A 23,985-nucleotide genomic window follows, 5' to 3' on the forward strand; every position below is an offset into this window, starting at 1 on the left:
TCCCATGAACTTGCTGCATAATGGAAACGCAAATCGCTGTTAACAAGTGTGCTCCCAATGAAGTTTCTTTACACCATTCTGCTGCTCGCTTCATTCCAAAAGCGCGAGGTCTTCGATTTTGATCTATCTTATGTTTTTCTTCGACAAACGCTGCACAGAGAAAAATGGGAAAAGTTGAATGTTCATCTTTTTTACCGATACAGTTGTACTGCAGCAGATATATTGTTCTTTTCATCAGAACGCGTTCTGATTAGCTGGTGCTGACAGGGATCAAATCAGACAGGTTTTTCAATAGTGTACTATTGAAACACTTCAATCCTGTTGCAATACACGTTTAAGTTGAATTATTTCGAATTTATTGATTATAAAAATCCTTCTACGGATCATTGAGCTATGAGCTCTCAAAGTCTGAAGACTGAAAATAAACGCGTCATGAGTTTACCTTTTTGATACTCGTTGATACCAAACATTTCAGAAAACTTTAATTTTAAATTATGTGATTATGTCATACAACTAAAATGTTATCATAAATTGATGATCATATTTCCGAGTATCATATACCAATCGATTCAGCTCGACGAACTGAGTAAACGTCTGTGTGTATGTGTGTGAGTCTGTTTGTGAGTCTGTGTGTGTACAGAACGAAGAGACGCAGATCTCAGAGGTGGCTAGGCCTATTTTTTTGAGTTATACAAAGTTTTATGTTTAAATTTGCTATTTTTCAACAACATCTGGCTCAACTAACCTCAAAAACAAAATTGATTCCAAAATTCAGAAACCTCGTTGTAATATCTATCAAACAAGCCATAGATTGTTGGAATCCGTCCATTTTTACCGCTTAAAAGATTACATTCGATTGAAATTCTTATATCCTGCCATTGAATTTTATCCAGATCCGACTTGCGGTTTTGGAGTAAAGGGATAAAATGCGCAAAAAAAATGTAAAAAAGTAAACCCAATTTTCTCAAGGACCGCTCGACCAATTTTCATAAGCTCAGGTTCAAATGAAAGACTTTACAATTCCCTATCGAATTTCATCCGGATATATCGTCGGGATTACAGACTGATAAGGATGAAAAATTTAATTTAAACAAAGTATTTTATCGATTCAGTTTGACAAACTGAGCAAATGTCCGTGTGTGGCTAGCTGTGTGTGTCTTTACGTGTGTTGTTCACATAGATCGAGATCTCTGAAATGACTGTACTGATTTGGATCAAACTAGTCGCAAAAAAAGGTCTCTTCGGCGGCCAGAATACTATTACATGTGTTTGAGAAAGGATGTTTAGTTTTCGAGTTCTGCGAAGTTTTATGACGAAATTTTCAAAATTTCGACAATTTCTGTGTGTGTAATCAAAATATGTTTTGAGCCTTAGATTTCGCACGATAATAGCTATCCAACAAGCCATAGATTGTTGTGGTCCGTCCTTTTTAACGGAGATATCGATATTTTTGTGTAAGCGACTTTTCCCCCTATTCCAGCAGTAGGAGTTTTGTGCCCTGTATGATAAAGCGATGCTTGGGAGCAAAGCAAAACACGATTTTAAATACTGTTGTCTGCAGTGTTGGTGATTGCCGAAAATTTGACAGAAGCTGCTATATTGCTATCTATATTGTATACATTTTCAAATCGGTAGAAGATGCTACAAGAACTCGTGTCTCTCAATGCATGAACCGTGAGAGAATTTTGCTACATTTCTTCGCTTCACTTCATACTCTGAGTATTTCACGCCCTTGAAACAAATTTACAGTCTGATAACGATTGTGGCTGTGTGGAATTTCCCAAGAGAGAATCGCAAGTTGACAATTATCGCACAAAATCGAATCGATGATACAACTTGATGATTCTCGTACTCGGTTGCAGTATTTCAAAACCCTTGTGTGGAGCATTCACAGACATTTTCATAGACACAACTTATACAAAGGTTATATGCACATAGTTAAAATAAACGGCAATAGTAAAATGATTTTATCGCAATTATCAACTGCCTGTATAGAATCGGATCGCGAAACGAGAATAAGCGACCGTTTATTGCTTCCGAGAGGATCCCAACAGCAGCGTGCTAACCTTTGAATTTCAGAAATGTCATCGAGAGAAATTCGCTCTCGCACTGGTATCGATACTATGTCAAACGAGCCATGCCGGGTTTTTGTTGTTGCGATGATATCCGTCTCTCTTTGATGGCACTGATTCAATCGTTGAAGAGTTGCCAGTGAGCGTTCTTTGATACGATAAAAGCCATCATTGGTTGTCTGCAATTGTTTCTAAACAAAAAAAAATTGTGTACCTACTTCGTGACATTTTGCCTCATTTCAATTATAGCACGATTCGATTTGGGAAAATATTTGTTCGAATACGGCATATGTGTTTGGAAGATAGCAGTATTTTCGAATTTAAAACAATTCCATATTTATATTGATTTAAAATGCTTAGAATAATAATAGTTGGAAGACCATGACACCCATATACCATTCGAATTAGATTTCGAAGATAGCTTGATTGATTTCTACAAACTAAGATTCATATTAAAAGTCCTATGCTCTTATACAAAGTTCCTGAATTTCATTTGAATCCAACTTCTGGTTCCGGAACTATAGTTAGTGTAAAAAGGTCAGTTCCGCACAAATTAATCGGGGTTTTCGGGTATACAGATTTTTAAAGTCGATGATTAAATAAACTTATTTCAGTTTTACCGGTATTCGGAAGGTATCCAAAAATTTTATTTGGAACACACCACTATTTCTCAAAGATGGTTACGCTGACTTTCAAAAATTTCGAATAAAATGAGATGGTTTGCAATCTCTTAGGTTAACTTCACTGACTTCAGCTACACCAATTTCCGATTCTGAAAGTATCAGTAATACAGGAGCTCAATTGTTTTCTCAAAGAAGTCCAAAACGAATTTCATAAACAAAAATTCAAATTATTTTTTTTTTATATCGTTTATTTACCCCCGGTTTTAACCTAATAATAGTCGTTCGCCGGGTATGTATCAGATTGGGGTAGGGGTTTGGGGGTGGCTGGGAGATATAAGGTGGGGCATTTCGGGGAAAGGGGGGGAGTTTTTACATAGAGTCAGTAATAATGGTTACAATTCATGGTATCGGTTCATATGTCTTAGATTGTGAGGGGATAGAGATAGAGAAAGAGAGAAGATAGGGATAAGCTTAAGACTACGTTAAAGACTATTTTTCTGTGCTGGTCTGGGTTTGATGTTACAGCTTCGGGCCGCGGGTAACATCCCCGAGGGCAGCGCCCCCGGCGGATGGCCGCTTAGGTGCTGGATCTGTGGCGGATTGCTTTCTAGAGGTCGCCTCTCGCGGTGGCGGAGTCGTGCCTCGGATAGTAGTGAAACAGTGCTCTGGTGGTCGGTGGTGGTAGAAGTTGGATCTAGGTGGGGTTCGTGTAGTGGTTGAAAGAGAAGGGGGCTGTGGTCGACATTCCGCCCCCCCCCCCCCTCCGCGGATCGCCCATGGAGCAGTGTAATTTCTCGACTGGGTGTGCGGCAGCGGCCGGGTGGTCCGGGTGGTCCGTGCAGTGGATGCTGAGTCTTCGCCGAGATTCTGAGAGAGAAGGAGGAGGAGGAGGGATGGGGTAGTTGAGGGGGATTTAGTTGGGAGGGGAAGATACTAAATTTGGTTTAGGATTAGGGTAGTTTCGGAGACGGGATCGTTGGAGAGAGCGTTGCGGATAGAGGAGCTAATGTTGTATTGGGATCTAAGGTTTTGGAATTCGGGACAGTAGGTGAGGATGTGCTCTACTGAGAGCCTGACTCCACAGTGTTGGCAGGAGGGAGGGCTGCCACGAGCGATGCAATGGGCATGTGTAAGGCGGGTGTGGCCCACCCTAAGGCGGGACAAGGCTCTCTGTTCCGTCCGATCTGGAAATTCAAATTAAAAGACTTAAGGTCACATACAATATTGATGAGTTTAATCCGATTCCGACTTCAGATTCTGGAATTACAAAGTTATGCCTTATTCCTGAATACCGGTACTGGGAGTACCGTAAATAATGACCAAAAATGCTAAAGCGGATATCTCGTGGAATGCTCAGTTGATTGTAACACGTTGAGATTCAAAGGAATAATTTTATGGTTTCATAAAAATTCTCTTTTCAATCCGATGGTGTTATGTTATTTGAGACGAACGCCAAAAAAATCAAATCATGAAAACTAAAATCACCGGAGAATATTTATGCAAAATACACATCCGCTAGATGGTTTTTTCTATTATTTTGTATAATGAAAACGAAAGTCTTGGTATGACGGATTAGCATCTCTTAAAAATTGAATGCAACTACAATGTAACTGAATCGTTACAGTTACTGAATTTCGCAGTAACAGTTCTTCGCACCGTGTTCGTAGTTGGAGTAATTTCGTGCATAATGAAATATCACAATGGTAGCAATGCTTTATTTTATCAGTGACATTATTTCTCAACGCATTCGATCACCTTCTTTATGATCGCAATTAAATTTTTATATATGTACTACATGGAATGAAAAGTCCCGGGACTCTCACAGAAAAGACGTGAATTTTTGTTGAGAACAAGTCTCTAGATGGCCCAATACCAAGATTCATGACAATTCATCAGTCAGACGAGTTCAAGTTTTCATCAAGCTATGGAAAAGACGCACCAGCGCATTTATGAATGAAAGGAACTGAAAAATTGAATGATTTGCGGTACGGATTGATACAGCATCCCCCGTATTCTCCAGACCTGCCCTCCAGTGACTATTAACTATTTCCAAACCTGAAAAGGTTTATCCAGGAAAAAAAAATTTCGTCGTATGCTGAAGTCATTGCACGGAAACGGAAGCCTATTTTGAAGGCCTTGACAAATCTTTTTTTTTTTCAAAGGTCATCAAAGTGTTGAAGGACTGATGGGCCAATGTGTAGAATTTATTTTAACATTGTAAATTGCTTCACGAAATAAATAAATAGATAAACAGACTTATAATATTTCCTCATATACAATAAAAAGGAAGAGAAATTTGATGGTTTTCAATTGACTGATAGTAGTAAAGCCATGCAAATCAAAATATAATATTCAAAACATGAGCACAAATAACAGGGAATACTTTTCAAATAATGAAGCAAGAAAACTGTTATGGTATTTGCTAAAGCAAGAGATATTTCTGATCATGTTTTACCCATTCTTTCACGAGGCTAACAATGATGCGGTCCACCATATTAAATTTCGTATCGGATCAAAACCATAGCTTGTAAGCCATCGAGAACTTGTTTGTCGATAATTATATGTAGTTGAGAAACACAAAATTCAACCAAATAAACTGCCGGTCGAATCGATATCACGCCGGCTAAATCAATAATCCTCCGTCAAAACTTCATACTTCATTACAGCTTCGGGCCGCGGGTAACATCCCCGAGGGCAGCGCCCCCGGCGGATGGCCGCTTAGGTGCTGGATCTGTGGCGGATTGCTTTCTAGAGGTCGCCTCTCGCGGTGGCGGAGTCGTGCCTCGGATAGTAGTGAAACAGTGCTCTGGTGGTCGGTGGTGGTAGAAGTTGGATCTAGGTGGGGTTCGTGTAGTGGTTGAAAGAGAAGGGGGCTGTGGTCGACATTCCGCCCCCCCCCCCTCCGCGGATCGCCCATGGAGCAGTGTAATTTCTCGACTGGGTGTGCGGCAGCGGCCGGGTGGTCCGGGTGGTCCGTGCAGTGGATGCTGAGTCTTCGCCGAGATTCTGAGAGAGAAGGAGGAGGAGGAGGGATGGGGTAGTTGAGGGGGATTTAGTTGGGAGGGGAAGATACTAAATTTGGTTTAGGATTAGGGTAGTTTCGGAGACGGGATCGTTGGAGAGAGCGTTGCGGATAGAGGAGCTAATGTTGTATTGGGATCTAAGGTTTTGGAATTCGGGACAGTAGGTGAGGATGTGCTCTACTGAGAGCCTGACTCCACAGTGTTGGCAGGAGGGAGGGCTGCCACGAGCGATGCAATGGGCATGTGTAAGGCGGGTGTGGCCCACCCTAAGGCGGGACAAGGCTCTCTGTTCCGTCCGATCTGGAAATTCAAATTAAAAGACTTAAGGTCACATACAATATTGATGAGTTTAATCCGATTCCGACTTCAGATTCTGGAATTACAAAGTTATGCCTTATTCCTGAATACCGGTACTGGGAGTACCGTAAATAATGACCAAAAATGCTAAAGCGGATATCTCGTGGAATGCTCAGTTGATTGTAACACGTTGAGATTCAAAGGAATAATTTTATGGTTTCATAAAAATTCTCTTTTCAATCCGATGGTGTTATGTTATTTGAGACGAACGCCAAAAAAATCAAATCATGAAAACTAAAATCACCGGAGAATATTTATGCAAAATACACATCCGCTAGATGGTTTTTTCTATTATTTTGTATAATGAAAACGAAAGTCTTGGTATGACGGATTAGCATCTCTTAAAAATTGAATGCAACTACAATGTAACTGAATCGTTACAGTTACTGAATTTCGCAGTAACAGTTCTTCGCACCGTGTTCGTAGTTGGAGTAATTTCGTGCATAATGAAATATCACAATGGTAGCAATGCTTTATTTTATCAGTGACATTATTTCTCAACGCATTCGATCACCTTCTTTATGATCGCAATTAAATTTTTATATATGTACTACATGGAATGAAAAGTCCCGGGACTCTCACAGAAAAGACGTGAATTTTTGTTGAGAACAAGTCTCTAGATGGCCCAATACCAAGATTCATGACAATTCATCAGTCAGACGAGTTCAAGTTTTCATCAAGCTATGGAAAAGACGCACCAGCGCATTTATGAATGAAAGGAACTGAAAAATTGAATGATTTGCGGTACGGATTGATACAGCATCCCCCGTATTCTCCAGACCTGCCCTCCAGTGACTATTAACTATTTCCAAACCTGAAAAGGTTTATCCAGGAAAAAAAAATTTCGTCGTATGCTGAAGTCATTGCACGGAAACGGAAGCCTATTTTGAAGGCCTTGACAAATCTTTTTTTTTTTTCAAAGGTCATCAAAGTGTTGAAGGACTGATGGGCCAATGTGTAGAATTTATTTTAACATTGTAAATTGCTTCACGAAATAAATAAATAGATAAACAGACTTATAATATTTCCTCATATACAATAAAAAGGAAGAGAAATTTGATGGTTTTCAATTGACTGATAGTAGTAAAGCCATGCAAATCAAAATATAATATTCAAAACATGAGCACAAATAACAGGGAATACTTTTCAAATAATGAAGCAAGAAAACTGTTATGGTATTTGCTAAAGCAAGAGATATTTCTGATCATGTTTTACCCATTCTTTCACGAGGCTAACAATGATGCGGTCCACCATATTAAATTTCGTATCGGATCAAAACCATAGCTTGTAAGCCATCGAGAACTTGTTTGTCGATAATTATATGTAGTTGAGAAACACAAAATTCAACCAAATAAACTGCCGGTCGAATCGATATCACGCCGGCTAAATCAATAATCCTCCGTCAAAACTTCATACTGTTCCACAAATCGCAGCGGGAGCGTAAAATGAGCTTGTTAAAGTTGTAGCATTTCGGATTGTTGCTCTTCTCTTTCATCAGCAGACGAATCAATATGAATGCGATTTTGACGAGTTCCGGCGACCGGAGATTCTGTTCACTGGCTTAAATTCAACGTCGCGTAAGTCATCAAATAACAATGACTCGCACTAGAGAAAAGTCATGTAGTTCCCATAGAAACTCAAAATCCATCAGTACCACACCCTGGTACTGGGGGGGAGGTTTTCTCGTTACTCGACATGCTCAGGTCTACATTTTTTTTGCTACTCGTTCTCGGAGCGAAATTCGGATTTCGGATTTCTAGTGAAGTTTTCAACTTCACTTGTATAAATGTTCATTTTCAAGCATTTCACTACAAGCGGAAATCTTTAAAAATATTCATGTGTCTGGATGGTGAAAAGAAGCTAAGTATCTTTGAACACGAAACTATCAGTGAATCATTAATAATTAACATTATTGTTAGCTGCAAATGAAATCAGTTTTGGGGATTCTAGTGTTAAACCTAAGAGACTAAGAAAAAATCGCGTGAAAATTTTCAATAATATATATCTCAGAAACAGTGGGTCCGATCGATTTGGTATCCTCTGCAATGTTTTAGGTAATTATAAGGACTATATGAAAATAATATGGAACCGTAGAAAAAAAACGTTCAGATTTTTTTATTTTATAAATATCATTAGAAATTCAAATATCCCAAAATATTTGGATTTGTTTTTATTTTTCGATATATTGTAGGTTTTGCTCGCCCAAGTCATCTTTCCGGAGATGGAGTTAAGCTCACTAAACTAACGATGGATGGGGCAAATCTTTTATTTTGCCCCGGGCGCCAAATTTCCTCGGTACACCACTGCACTAAGGTCTGAAACGGGAAATTAGAGTGGCAAAAATATTTTAACTATCAAATATTAGCTTTTTGTAATTGGTGCCTTCACAAAAGTTGTTTGTAATCATCGCTCCTTTTGATGAAAAATGTTGCTTGGGTGGTTCTCATTTAGATAGAAATCTGAAATCTAACTTTCTTAATTTAACTCAAAAATGATTTTGTTGTACCATAAAGTTGTAAGAAATTTTATTTTGAGCAACTATGCTGAAGAAAGCACCTCTCTAGCTTTCCATTTGATAGAGTTACATGAATTTTCCCGAATAAAAGTAGGGTGGCTCCTGAAAATTCACTTATGTTGTTCTAACTTTTTGTGAAACGTTCTACGGAAAAGTTATCTTCAAAAGAGTTGTTGTACTAATCATTGCGCACAATTTTACTTAACCAAGCTTTTTCATATGAGCTACCAGTAAAAAGTTATGATTATTTTTTTATCAAAAACTTGTCAAGTTTCAAATATCAATATTCATTAGATGCCAGATCGATAAAAATGTATCCTATGCGGTTACTGAAAGGTCATAATATAAGTAAACGTTTAAGAGAAAATTGGAAGGGTGTTATTTTTATAACTTATTTAAATTAATTTTAAAAATACCTTCAAAAAACTCAAAAACATTGCATAACTTTTAAACGTCTTAATGTATCAACATATTTCCTTCGGCAAAATGATAGTATCAAATTATTTCTACAAGTGTTCCATACATTGTCCTTCCGAGAAATGAGACACACTTTTACGTCGTCAAAAATACGTCGTTTCTTGAGATATTAGAATTTTAAGTGTTGTTATTAAATAAAAAATAAAAACAAAAACATGTTTTCAACACTGCTAAATTTTTTTACAAAGTCCTAAAACATTACATAGGATACCTAATCGAATACCGTTTCTGGAATAAATATTATTGAAAATTTTCCAGGGATTTCTTTTTAGTCCTTTCTCAAAGTAAGGCTAAAATGAAAAAGGCAAACTGATGATGCAAGTTGTTTCGTTTTGCCATAAATAAGGCTTATGCCAAATTTGAGCCAAATAAAAAATACAAAAATAAAATTTCAAAAAAATCTCGTTTGCAGAGGAATTACGCTATATTATTAATATTTATATCACATTACATTTCTTTAATTGTATAATCATCATTGACTTGTCTTGTTTTTACTTCGCAATGATGAAAAGTTCCGCGGAAAGTCACCGAATTGTAGTGGAAGAATACAGTGAACATGCTCTTGCTGAGAAAATATGCAGAAAGTGATTTGCACGACTCAAAAATGGAAATGTTCCTGACTTGAAAGACATGGATTGTCCCTGACAATCGTAAAAGTGTATTTGATAAGATCAACTGAGTGTTATTTATTATGAGCTGCCTCAACCGGGTAGAATCATCACTGGTGACGAATACAGACGACAATTGATGCGTTTGGATATGACATTGTGAAAAAAACGGCTACAATATAAAGATTGTGACGACAAAGGAAATTTGCTTCATGACAATGCAGGTTTCTAAAGTAGTAAAAACTTTAATATGATCAGTATCTAACAGGGAAACAGATTGAAAAACTGACATATGAACACAATGATGTAATAAAAACCTTATTTTGAAAACTTATTTAAAGAAAACCGAAATGGGAAGTACTGCCCGACTCGCCATGTTCAGCGGACACTACTCCATCCGATTATCTTCTGTTCCGATCTATGGCAGAGTCAGAGCGGTACTTCGAATACTACGGAATGCCCAGAAATTGAATCGATTCATTCATCGAAACTAACGAAAAAGAATTTCTTTTAATGAGCTTTACCAAAAAGATGGCAAACAAGTAATCGTAAATGATGCACAATACTTTGAATAGCGGTACTGTAGTGATACTCTTGTACAAGAAAAAAAATGCAAAAATACTATACGAAATAATTTCACTATGTGATATTTTTGAGTTATAAATAAATGATTCGATTAAACTAAAACTACTAAGTAAAGATTCGATTTGTTAGTTCAAGATATAAAACACTAGATTTACAATTCATAAGTTTCATAAGTCATAAGTTCGCGCCCCGCCCTGAACAGTCTCTTTCTGTCAACAGACAATAATCCTGTACTCTAGGGGTGAAGCCAGAGAGAAAGTGACACGCGACGCGAAACAAAACGAGAGAGATCTCAAGGAGTCGCGCGACCGACCTCCGTTCATTTAAGTTCAGCAGAATAATGACATGTATGTCCAAGCGAACGCGATGCGAACAGTCACTAGTCACTTCGCAACGCATCGAGTTCTCTCTGACATTCGCGTGTCGCTTTCTCTCTGGCTTCACCCCCCAGTGAAATTTGTCGACCCGCATAAGTCCGATCATTGGCCCGATTATCGGACCGATTGAGCACGATATGGGGCCGATCGTAGAGCTTCGGTCGGCCCGTCATCGGACAATTCTGCACCATTTGCATCAACCGCGTCGATCAAAAAAAGCTTTATGTTTACATTATGTATTGCTAGAGAAACAGAGCGAAGGAATATCAAACAAGGCATTTTCGAGCCGGCGTCTCACCGATAGGTTGTGTGAAAGAGTGTTAAACATTCTTTTGTTTTGATAACTTTAAGGTCATTCGCCTCTTAGGGCCAGAAAAACTCTGGCTCTATGTTCGGGGTTGGAAATCCAGCCCCGATATATCCCATCCCCTGAGTATCAGACATCCGCTCTCTGCTTTAGTATATCTTCAATCTTTTGTTCTACCGATACACTATGTAAGCTCGAAACGCAATCAAAAGCTTTCTTGCACGATGCGTCCGATGTTCGGATTTACTGGGCCTTAGGTTGCTGTCAGATTGAAAGCGTTACGCGAAGCGTTTAGGCGCGCGTGCGAACCAGATGCATTTGATCAAAGCAAACCTGTCAGAGTGAATGCTATGCGACATCACATCGCATTGATTCGCTTCGCTTCCGCGCTTACTCTGACATCAACCTTAGGTAGCTGTCAGAAAGAATGCAATTTGTTAAGCGATACGAAGTGTCTTGATGTGACGCACTGGTATCGCATCGCGTTCACTGTGATATATTTGATATTTTTATTGAATGTAGCAGGCTCACAGGCGCGCGTCGACGCTTCGCAGATCGCGCTCACTCTGACAGCACCCTAAGGTTTCTGTCAGAGTGAGCGTGGAACGTGAAGCGTCGAGTCGCGCGTGGAAGCTAGTTACGGCCCTCTATCACGACGCCATCTTGTTGATATCTAAATCGGAACTTCAAAATCAACTGATGGCTACGTAAATTAACAGTCAGTAATGCAAAATGCAATCGTTTTATGGTTTGCCTTGTTTATTGCACGATAATTTTGGATCGATTGTCTCACAATAACTGTCGGTTTACGGTTGAAGCTTATGTCAAAAATTATGTACAATTTGGGTTTGAGTCCTACCCCGACGCAATTACAAAAAAAAACATTCGTTATGTTTATTTTCATTCATTTATTGTTTTAGTCTACTTGTATTTCCTTTATAGAAAGGGTAGGCAATCATTATAAAAATTGATTTTTGAAATGGGAACCACAGGGCCGACTATCACACTGAACCCCTTTCCACGAACTGTATAAGCTTCAAATGAAAGTTCTTAAGGTCTCATGGGTCTGTTATTGAATTTTATCCGGATCCGTTCAGGAAAAAACATCATGACTTCACTAAGTGAGTTGAACAGGTTTTAGCTGCTATGATGCTAATGACAAATTAAATCCTCTCTGTGTATTCCAACATTAAAAAAAGATGACATTAAATACAGTCGTTTTGAAATGGACAATGGTAATTGTAAAAACATTTTTCTGCAATAAATGTTTTGCTGGAGTATAGTTTTATTAAACTATGTAGCTCTGCAAAGTTTGTCGAAGACAAAACAGCTGTATTTTAACGAAAGAAAATCATTTTTGATTTTGGGCAAAATTGAGGTTCTTACGTATATCATCTGTCTTGTCTGCAAATGAGATATATGGTTTCAACAAACAGAAACACATTTTAATTCAGCTTTCTACATGGCACTCTATGTATGATCAAACAAATCGAGCTTTGAGCGTTTTTTCCCATGATTGCTCAAGTTTAATCTATTTCTGGCTTGCTTGACGAGTATCACCGAAGTATGTATGTACATTTTTCGACGCACCATGTACTGATTATGGTGGATGTTTTTATAATAATCCCTTACCATTCTGCAATTTTCCGGATTAAGGGATTAGCAATAGGCGAACCTTCAGAAAAATACTTTTTTTTATATATTTGCGGGTAGGACGGTTTCAACGACTACATCGTCATTGTACTCAGTTTTTCTGTGAGAAAGTCAATTCGATTGTTTTTTCTTCAAAAATTTTCAAGCAAATTTAAAATATGCAACACAATATTTTTCTCTTTAGTTCTATTGAAAATTATCCCTACCTAATTTGAAAACCGAATACACTTACCCTCTAAAGTGATACTCATACTTTGAATTGAATTGTCATCTTACAAGAGTAGAAGATAACAACGATAAAAGTGGGTGAAGGCAAAGACTTACTGCAAACAAATCCATCTGAGAAAATCGATTATATTGAAGGACAGTTGAAGCACAGTACCATGGTTGCCGACAGACAGACAGAGATGACTGGACCGATAAATGTAATAAACAGGGTAATTGAATCTACATTCATATCGTTAGACGAAACTAAAGATGTTCCGATTTTTTTAAACAATTTCATTATAGAAATATCGAAACCTTGCAACTCGGAACAAATGGTAAAGATTGTTTTTAAAGCCATGTGAACGTTGCAAAAGATAATTTTTTCCTGGTTAAGACTTAGAGCCAGCTTCAGCTTGTTCAAGGTTTTAGCAGTATCTGAGCTGAGCTGAAGTAGATCGCCCGTAGTTGCACTTCGTGATTGACCGAATGAGTGGAAATGTACAATGAACCAAGAAAATGAAGCTTGGGAGAAGCAAATCATTTTCACTGTACATACCCACTCACTCCTAACATTTCAATAAACGATCAAAAACGACGCCGGCTACGACCAAAGGCTGTGCTACTGAAGGAAAGGAAGGAATGTTAGTCCGATACTCGTTGTTTCTAGAGCTCGCGGATACCACTGTATCTCCACGAGCATCACGGGATGGGAGATTTGTTAATAGGGAGGGATAGAGATCCGGATATGTTTTTGTAAACAATATGATCTCAACAAAACCTGATTTTCGATACTCAAGAGAAATATAAGTAAGAAAAATATAAAATATCTCCAAGGAAAGATCTCACCAGTATCCCTTTTCTCCGGCATGTTCTGCTGTCAGCAACGCGAGATGAAACAAGACCACTAAAAGAATAAAATAAAAATGGTATATAACACTATGGGTCTCCGAGGCTCCGTTCGAAAGTCGGTTTTTCCAGCAATTCTAATACCTTTCTATAGAGAAAGGCAAAACACTCGCGAATGGGTCCGTCTGTCTGAATGACACGATCAACTTGTAAACTTTCACACATTCCATAGAAATCCGTCAACACCGACAATGACATGCAGACGGCGCTTCGGTTAACAGGTTAACATCGTTGAATTTTAGGGCGGTAAATTCTCAGTTTCCGCCACTTGAGCATCTTTAGTTTCGCGGATCAATATTATTCAATAAATAGGTTTTATCAGTATCTGATGAGAAAAACAGATTGGAAAAAGTTTGATGAAAACAACACTGAAATAAAAAAACATCGAAAAAGCTATCACAGAAACGTAAGAGAGAGACATTCACCAATGAATATCCATCAGTCTCAGAATTTATGGTATGCTCATAATGAAGTTGAAATGCAAATCAGAAAATGACATATGATACACTAGAGTTGAGTGTCTGATTCAAGAAATGAGTATCAAGACATCAGACCATTTTCTACCGGAACCGGAATTCGGAAATCGGTGCCGAAGTTAGTAAAAATCACCTGAGTGATAGCAAATCATTTCATTTCATTCGAAATTTATAAAAATCAGTGTTGCCATCTTTGAGAAATCATATACCGATAAAACTTAAATAAGTTTATTTGGTCATCGACTATCAAAATCTATAAGCCACCGATAAAACCTATTGATTAATGTAAAATTCACATTTTTACACTAATCACCCTATATTTCCTGAATCAGAAGTCGGATCTGATAAAAAATAGTCGGGTTAAATCCACCTAACAGTGACATAATACCTTTTTATCGATCCAAATGCATCAATATTCGTTTGTCTCCCAAAAATTGTAACTAGAAAAACTGTTCATCGGTTGCTTTATCAAAATAATCAGGACCTAAAATTTATTCAAATTTATCAGGAAAATTTCAATACATGTACATATTTTTTAAATATATTTGAGTGATAAAAAAATTTCGTTTTTTCAGTGGTTGTAGTTTGAAGGCAGTTACAATCAATTTAATTATAAAAGTGTATGGGTCACTTTAAATTCGAAGATAATGCAGAAATTCCAATACAAGGTTTAACACGTAATAGTCGAACAATCAACAATTAGGTTGCCAAAATGGAGCCATGCTGAAAACAAATTGAGCCAAAATAGTATGCTGAAGAGTACTGTATTCAATTTTTCAATCACTTATAAATGATTGTGTTGAAATTTGTGTCTAATTGTGATTCCAAGTGTCGTTTTGTCGTGCTTTGTTCAAAACCCTAACTACTGTGCCAAAAATTCAATAACACAAAAAATCGATATCTCCGTGAATAGCTGACGAATTCTTACAATATATCTAAATTTTGTTTTCAACCACATTTAGTTTTGAAGGTCAATTGTGACAGATATTGTAGAAACCTGTTTTAATGCACCTAGTGGTGTAATGATGCCTTTCTCATATTACTCATAACATCATTCGCTTGGAATTCGCTAGAACAACTGTTCATTTAATAGAAATAGGAAAGTTTGTTCGAACCTAATCTAACAAACTCAACAAACCCTGTTTACTCTGTAGTTCCGGAAACGGATGTAGTATCCACAACAAGCTTAGGAATTCCGTATGAAACTCTAAGACTTTTCCTTTGAACCTATAAATTTGTGAAAATCGATTTGGCCATCTTGAAGAAAAGTGAGTGAGATTCTTTTTGCAGTTTTTAATCACTTTTTCACTTCTTCCGGAACCGGATTCAGATGACCGGAATAGCTGAAGTTGGTTTGTTTGCCAGCAACAAATATGACCTAAAAATTGGAACAGTTTTGAACCATGTTCTATTTCGAATAAATCAATTAAACGAAATCTAACAAACGAAGCGAACCTGCGTTTCTGTAACTTCTACATATGTATCACTGCACTACCGGATGTAAATATTTCATATTTTTTCAAAAAAAAATTGAATTCATTGACATTCGTTTATTTTTTTCGGTCGTACTGATCAAATAATATCTATAATTTTTATCAACCGCAGCACCGTCTTTTACCAATATTACACACTAGAAGCAGACATCCGTAACCGTTTCGATTTCTTCATAGCGTGTACGAAATAGAACTAAGCACGCTTAGTTTGTTTTTTGTTTTCTTATTCTTTCGGTGTGGTTCTTATTGTCATTCTATATGGCGATATGAAAACGTTGACACTCATTGCCCTGTAACTGCGGAACCGGAAGTCGGATCCGGATGAAATTTTACAGTAGCTATAAATATAATATGAGCTTTAATTCAAATCAAAACATGTGAAAATCGGCTCAAAAATCGCAGAGAAATCTATTTTTTTATGTTTTTCTGCACCATTTTCGGTGCTTCCGGAACAGGAAAAGGGAGACCAGTAGGGTCGAATTAAGCTTTTATGCCCACAAACTAACAAGCTATGCAAACTAGAAGAATTTATCAGACAGTTTTATGGAATATGTACCTGTTTTTGACCATAGTTTGTGAAAAAATACTAATGAAATTCGTAACTTTCCACTTATCACGCTTTGGTTCCGGAGCCGGAAGTCGGATCTGGATAAAATCTTCTAGAAATTTGTAGGAATCTGTAAGACATCTCATTAGAATCTTAGTTTGTGAAAATCGGTTGAGCTGTTTCAGAGAAAATTGATTGCACACTTTTTCTCTAATTTTCACATATTACCATGTAACCGGAAGTCGGATCCAAATGAAATTCAATAGCAGGCTATGGGACCATAAGAACTTTTATTTTAATCTAAGTTTGTGAAAATCGGCTCAGCCATTTCTGCAAAGAGTGAGTACATATTTTTTTTGTGCAAATCATCCTATATCTCCGGAGCCGGTAGCCAGATCGGGATGAAATTCAATAGCAGGCTATGGGACTATGAGACCTTTCATTTGAATCTTAGTTTGTGAAAATCGGTTCACACACAGACATTTTCCAATTTCGTCGAGCTGAGTCGAATGATATATAACAGTTAAAAAGTCGGTTTTTACTGTGATTGCAATGCAAAAACGCAAATTTTGACATAAAAATGTCTATATCTTGGAAAATAATCGATTGTGTAGATTTTAAGAGGGAGACTAGTTGAAATAGTTTGGTCAAAATCGGTACTGTCATCTCTGAGATTCATGCCTCTTTATGTTGCACATACATACATACACACCGATATTTGCTTAGTTCGTTTTCCAAAGTTTGATCGATCTCTATATCGATTTTCTTATATTTATAAAAATGGTGAAACGGTAAAAAGGTAAAACTACATTTTAGGACCTCCGATAAACAATGCTTCATATCTCGACACCAATCCATCTTTAATGTGACCTACAACTTACCTGAAGAAATAAATTCCCTATCACGCTATAAAGACAAATTATAACTTTAACCTCACTTTTATAAGAATTACTGACAACTTCAATTATATCAAAAGTAGGGAGCAATTCCAATCAAAAATTCTTCTGAATGAATTTAGGCTCAAAATCAACCTCTAAAGCTCTAACAAAAACGCGTTTTGGTGTAATCGGGACCACTGTGAACTGGAATAGGGGGAAAAGTTGATTATACAAAGAATATCGATATCTCCGTTAAAAATAGACGGATTGTAACAAACTATGGCTTGTTGGATAGTTATTACCGTGTAAAATTTAATTCTCGAAACATATTTTGTTTACAAGGGAAATTGTAATAGATATTGTCAAAAAACTGAAAATTTTGTCATAAAACTAACTAAAACATAACTCAAAAAGCATGCATCCGATCTCAAGAACTTTTCAGAGACTTCAGCCCTACAAGGTGGTCCTTCATTTGCGACTAGTTTGATCAAAATCGGTCAAGTCATATCTGAGATCTTGACCTCTTTGTTGACAAAACACATACAGACACAAACATACACACAGGGTCATTTGCTCAGTTCGTCGAGCTGAATGAATGTCACGAGAAAAGTTGCTGTATGCAGCCTATTTTGTGTTCAAAAACAATTGCATACAACAGTATTAAAAATCGTGTTTCACTTTGCTCCCAAGCATCGCTTTTTCATACAACGTTCAAAACTAGGAGGAAAATCGCTTACCTAAAAATTATGATATCTACGATAAAAGTTGACGAATTTTAACAATTTTGTTGGATAACTATTTCCGTGTGAAATCTTATAACTCGAAAAGTTAACATTCGATCTCAAAAATATTCAATAGCGTTCAGGCTGACGAAGCAATCTTTAATTTGCGACTAATTTGATAAAAATTGGTCCAGTCATCTCCAAGATCTCGACCTCTTTGTTAACAACACACATACACGGACATTTGTTAAGTTCGTCGAACTGAATTGATTGGTATATGGCACTCGGCCCTCCAGGGCCTAAGATAATTTGTCTGAAGTTTGAGCGAATTCTGTACTTTTTTTAAATTTATTTAAAAAAGATAAAACGTTTATGAGAAATGAATCATTACACCATTCCACAGTGGTGAAACATGGACCAAAAACGCGACGATTTTTTTGGAGACATGATACAGCTGACTACAAAGCACTTTTTTGGTGTAAAAAGGTCAGTAAAATCGATTCCATGTATTTAGAAGGACCGCACGAAACGCTATCATGTTCATTTTACCCCAAGTTCCCTTTTTATACTGCATTGTATTCAAGCTTAACTATATAACATGAAACCGAAGAACTTGCAGAAGAGCGAATAGAGTGTTTCCGATATAAGAAAGTTTAACAAATCGATTGCATATAGTTTTATTAACAGCAGAAAATTCGTTGCACCGTTTTAGCCCATTTCTTTTCTAATTATAATATTCAGTTGAAATATGATCTACAATCCAAAAGCAGATCCAATGCGATCTATCAATAATGGTTCATATAACGTGCAAAACATCTGTGATCCAATTAAACATAATGTGAATGACAGTACTAGCCTGTTTAACCCGTTTTACCCCAATTTATATCAAAAGTCGTATTTCTGGTTAAACTTTCTCTCGCATACCGAAAGCAGGCTGATTGCGGTTGATGAAAATCGATTGATATCACGAAGAAAGGCCTGAAAATTGGATCACGAATGAATTCAATGTGGAGCAAAATCTTAAGACTCAGTTAAAGGATAATTGGGGTAAAACGGTATAACAAGATTCGTGCGGTCATTGAATTTATTTGTAATCCTATTTTTAGGTCTTTCTTCGTAATATTAATCGATTTTCACCAACCGCAATCAGCCTGCTTTCGGTATGCGAAAGAAAGTTTCACCAGAAATACGACTTATGAATTAAATTGGTGTAAAACGGGTTAAACAGGTTAGTACTGTCATTCCCTTTGTGTTTAATTGGATCACAGATGTTTTGCACGTGATATGAACCAATATTGGTAGGTCATATTGGATCTGCTTCGGGATTGTAAATCTGAATTCAACATAAAATTATATTTGTTGGAAAATTGGGGTAAAACGATGTAGCACGAAGCATGCGATCATGAACACTATCTGTAAATTATTATTTGAGGTTATATGCGAAACATAGAACTGTCTTGTTTAACCAAAATTGGTCGAAACACCGATCAGTAGAACAGGGGGTAAAACAGAATACAGTTGTTTGCGGTCAATCTTATTAAAAACAAACCATTTATCTCACTTATGAGCATGTCAGGAATACCTTCCGATTGGTGGAATTGAATTTTTTACTGAGTTTCACAGTTGGTTTTCAAAGTAAAGTCAGAAAAAAGAGGAATCTGAGAAAAAAGGCATGATAGTGAATTTTGCGGATCTTCTAACTATTACCATAAATCGATTCAACAGAAAAATTTTGCATAAGAAATATTAATTTTGAAAATATTTGCTCAAGTTTTTATAAAATTATTGAACAAAGTCGCGTTTTTGATCGTTTTGTCCCCACTGTGCATTGGGTGGATTAAAAAAGAGGTTTGTTATCATGTGAACGGACTCTACAATTAGAGAAAATGCGCTTCAAAAGAAAGACAGAGCGAGGTGTACCTCCGAATGAATTTGAAGTTCGATTTTGAAACTTTGTAATAAAAAATCGTTTGCTGAAACCGTTTCATAGATAGCTCCTCTTTACAGATTCAATTTACATAAAAAGCGAGCAGATAGGACAGATAATTCAGATATTGTGCTGGATGAAATGAATGCGGCAATACACCAAGTGTGCATGGTAAAATTTATTTTACTTCAACTTTTTCTATACGGAGCTTTGGGCCTTATAGTACATTTTGCATCCTTTGAAAAATAATATTTCAAATCAAATTCGATACGGATAGTTAGTGCTTCTCATGCATATCATAAGAAACAGAAGCCGAATAAATTCGATGTTGATTTGATACTTTCTAGAACATTCATTATTAGAGTCAATTGCATTTGTGTTTTACAAAGTTTAGCTGGCAATAAACCTTGAGAGCAATGCTTATTGAAAGTAATAATAATATTACTTTTTATTGTTATCTTCCAGTTCATCTACCACGCCTAACGGGACCGACAGTGAGCAGGAGCTTTCCGATCGGAATTAAATTTCAATTCACTGGAGGAGACAAAAGACAGAAAAATTGCTCTTACACAAACAATGCCCGGAACCTGCCACAGGCTCCGCATCCCTTCGCTGGCGAGCAGCAAGTCGGCCAAAGGGACCAACGAGTGCGAACCGGTGACTCCGAAGAAGGAATGTCACCGGGTGACGATGCTGGGAGCGGCCCGGGTGGGAAAATCGTCTATCATTTCGCAGTTTCTGTACGAAAAGTATCTCTCGCGGTACAAGCAAACGATAGAAGAAATGCACCGAGGAGAGTACGAACTGCCGGACGGGTCCTGTCTGACATTAGACATACTGGATACTTCCGGATCGTACCAATTTCCGGCCATGAGAGCTCTTTCTATCAACACAAGTAATGCGTTCATCCTGGTCTACGCGGTTGACGACGAGGAAACATGGCACGAAGTGGAACGATTGAGAGAACAGGTAACTGAAAAGATATGCTATTCAATGTATAGTTTTCCCTTTCAATTTGTTACTTTGACTTGTCAGATTGTCGAGGCACGAGGTCTGTTCGTCCCCATCGTGGTGGTTGGCAACAAGTGCGACGTCCTGGAAGAAGAACGTCAAATTTCTCAGAGATCAGCTCAAGCTAAGGCTACACTGGAATGGGGCTGTGGCTATGCAGAATGTTCAGCCAAGAACAACGATGGAATACTGACTGTTTTCAAACAACTTCTGCGCCAGGCGAACATCGAATATAATTTAAGTCCAGCTGTACGAAGGAGAAGAAAATCGCTGCCAAGCTACGGTGTTGGTAGTCCGAGTTTCAAAGGAGTTAACTCGGCAAAGTACTACCTTAAGCGGCATTCTTGCTCGGTTCAGTAGACTGTGGTGATTCCCCTTTCTTAAGGATAATTGGGATGGAATGCGTAGGGGAGCCGTTCTAAAGAATGCACAATAAATGGAACTGATTGTATCGTAGGCAGATCGAAACAACGATAGCTTGGATAACCGGAAAATATGCGACCTCTAAGTACCAACGACTGGATGAAACACTTTTTGACTTGAATATTCGTAAAAAAAAGTTTAATGTTGAGAACAGTTTTATTATCATACAAATCATGTCACATGTTAGAAGACCTTTGTAAACGTGAATCAAATTCGATGAATGTTTATGTTGATTATTGTTTCCATTCAATGTCTGTAGGCAAATTTTCTTACCTGTGCAACCTGAAACACAATGAGATACATGGAATTTTTATGAAGATTTTACACCAATACTTATATTAAAAATAAAGAAATATTCATAGAAATAAATGTATATGTTAATTGATAAAAGAAATAATCCAGATTCAAACAAGAGTAGCTTCACATCGGTTGCAATTAGTGTTTTAATTGCCAGAGGTCACTTCAAATTCGGCTCAATTTGTTGAGATCAAAATTGTCTGCTCATGTGAGGTGGTGGTGAACAAAATTCGTCCGTGTCTCTTATTATTAGAAACTCGCATAGTAGAGACACAAGCACCGTGGTAATCCGCAGAGCTACGAAAATTAAAAGGTTTAAAAGAATAGCTCTAAGGAAATATTCCAAGAAAGGTGGTTTTTTGCTCAGGTAAAACTATTTGGAAATAAATATAGTTTATGAAAAGACAGCCAAACGATGTTATGCCAACTATTTGCGAAGTGTGCAGAGGAAATTTAAATCTAACCCAAAGTCGTTCTGGAAGCACGCTAATGAGCAAAGGAAAGAGCTACATCTTCCTTCGTCTATGTACTACAAAGATCAACCGACTTATAGCTTGCAAGAAATCTGCTACATGTTTATGAAGAATTTTCTGGTTTTTTTTTACCTTTTTTTATATATATAAAAAATAGGTATAGAATTCGCTCAAACTTTCGAAAAATTTTCCGAGGCCCGGAGGGCCGAATGTCATATACCAATCGATTCAGCTCGATGAACTGAGCAAATGTCTGTGTGTGTGTGTGTGTGTGTCTGTATGTGTGTTGTCAACTAAGAGGTCGAGATCTCAGAGATGGCTGGACCGATTTTGATCAAACTAGTCGCAAATGAAAGGTCTCCCCGTCACCCAGAACGCTATTGAATGGTTTTGAGATCGGATGTTTACTTTTTGAGTTATACGAAGTTTTATGTCAAAATTTTCAGTTTTTTGGCAGTATCTGTCACATTTGACCTTGAAAACAGAATATGTTTCTAGACTTAGATTTCGCTCGGTAATACCTATCCAACAAGCCATAGATTGTTAAAATCCGTCCATTTTTAACGGAGATATCGATATTTTTGTGTAAGCCTTATTCCAGTAGAAGGAATTTTGAGCGCTGTATGAAAAAGCAATGCTTGGGAGCAACATGAAACACGATTTTTTATACTGTTACATATAATTGTTTCTAAGTACCAAAAAGACTGTGTACAGCATCCTTTTTTATGACAATTTGCCTCGGACCAATTTTAGCACGGTTCATTTTTGGCAACATAATCTTTCGAATATGGCATATGTAAACCAGATGATACCAGCATTATCGAGTTGGAAGTAATTCCATAATTATATTGATTTAAACTATTTACAGCAATAAATGCTGGAAGAACATGACCATATACCATTTGAATCAGTTCGTCGAGATCAGCAAATGCGTGTGTGACAAATAATTTCACTCAATTTTCTCGGAGATGGTTAAACCGTTTTCTACAAACTCAGATTCATATGAAAAGTCGTATACTCCCAAACAAGGTTCCTGAATTACGTTTGGATCCGACTTCTGATTGCGGAACCACAGGATGATATGTGAAACGAAATTAAAATAATGCAATTAATTTTTCTCGTAGATGGCTGAACCGATCTAAGATTCAAATGAAATCTAAGAATCATCTATGATTCAAATGAGAGGTCTTAAAATCCTATAAAACCTCTTACTTTTTAGTCAGATCCGACTTTTGGTTTAGAAAATGCAGGGTGATTAGTATAAAAATGTTCATTTCACATAAATTAATCAGGTTTATCGGGTTTGCAGATTTGGATAGTCGATTACCAAATAAATTTATTTCAGTTTGAGCGGTATTCGTTTTTGGATTCGGAATGTACCCCCAAATTTTAATTCGCACTACAGTTTCTCAAAGATGTCTACACACTGCTCAGGTGAATTTAACTGATTTCGGCTACACCGATTTTAGAATTCCGGTTCCAGTATCGAATCGATTCTCAAAGCTCAATCATTTTCTCAAAAAAGACCAAATCGAACTTCAAAAAGAAATATTACAGGACTTAAGATCCCATACAAAATTGGTGAATTTTATCCGATTCTGGAATTACAGATGATGAGTGTATAAATTTCATGTAAATTGTTTGGCGTAATAATTTATGGCCATTCGAATCATTTTGGGCTATGCTAATTCCTGAATACAGGCTCTGGAAGTACCATAAATAATGACGAAAAACTCTAAAGTGGAACTTACTTCGACATCTCTTGGAATGTTCAATCGAATGTCACACGTTAAGATTGAAATTCGATACGATTTGCAGTTTCGACATTACAGGGTAATGAGTGATTAAAATCTCAATTTGCCGTTTAAAACGACGATAATTAAAATAATGTCATGAGAACTAAAACACATAAGAATATCCATGCAAAAACACATGCGTATTGATAAAAAAAAGGTATCATCTCACTGCTAGGTGGATTAATCACGTTTTTCTAGAGATATTTTAACAGCGGATCAAATCTCCCAGGCA

At 37.1% G+C, this 23,985-nt stretch overlaps 1 protein-coding gene across 2 annotated transcripts in view; it reads left to right on the top strand.

Annotated features, from left to right (window-relative positions):
• Positions 1 to 21,513, top strand: part of LOC131438005 (ras-related protein Rap-2a-like) — a 39,669-nt gene extending 18,156 nt beyond the window's left edge. For both annotated transcript variants that reach the window (XM_058607743.1, XM_058607742.1), the window contains exons 2-3: positions 20,219 to 20,722; positions 20,789 to 21,513. In XM_058607743.1, coding sequence (XP_058463726.1) covers positions 20,330 to 20,722; positions 20,789 to 21,124 — 729 coding nt within the window. In that variant the 5' untranslated portion in view covers positions 20,219 to 20,329 and the 3' untranslated portion in view covers positions 21,125 to 21,513. The remainder of the gene's footprint in view (positions 1 to 20,218; positions 20,723 to 20,788) is intronic.
• Positions 21,514 to 23,985: the final 2,472 nt, after the last annotated feature.

This window comes from Malaya genurostris, chromosome 3 (assembly GCF_030247185.1).
Source record: "Malaya genurostris strain Urasoe2022 chromosome 3, Malgen_1.1, whole genome shotgun sequence".
Classification (NCBI taxonomy): domain Eukaryota; kingdom Metazoa; phylum Arthropoda; class Insecta; order Diptera; family Culicidae; genus Malaya; species Malaya genurostris.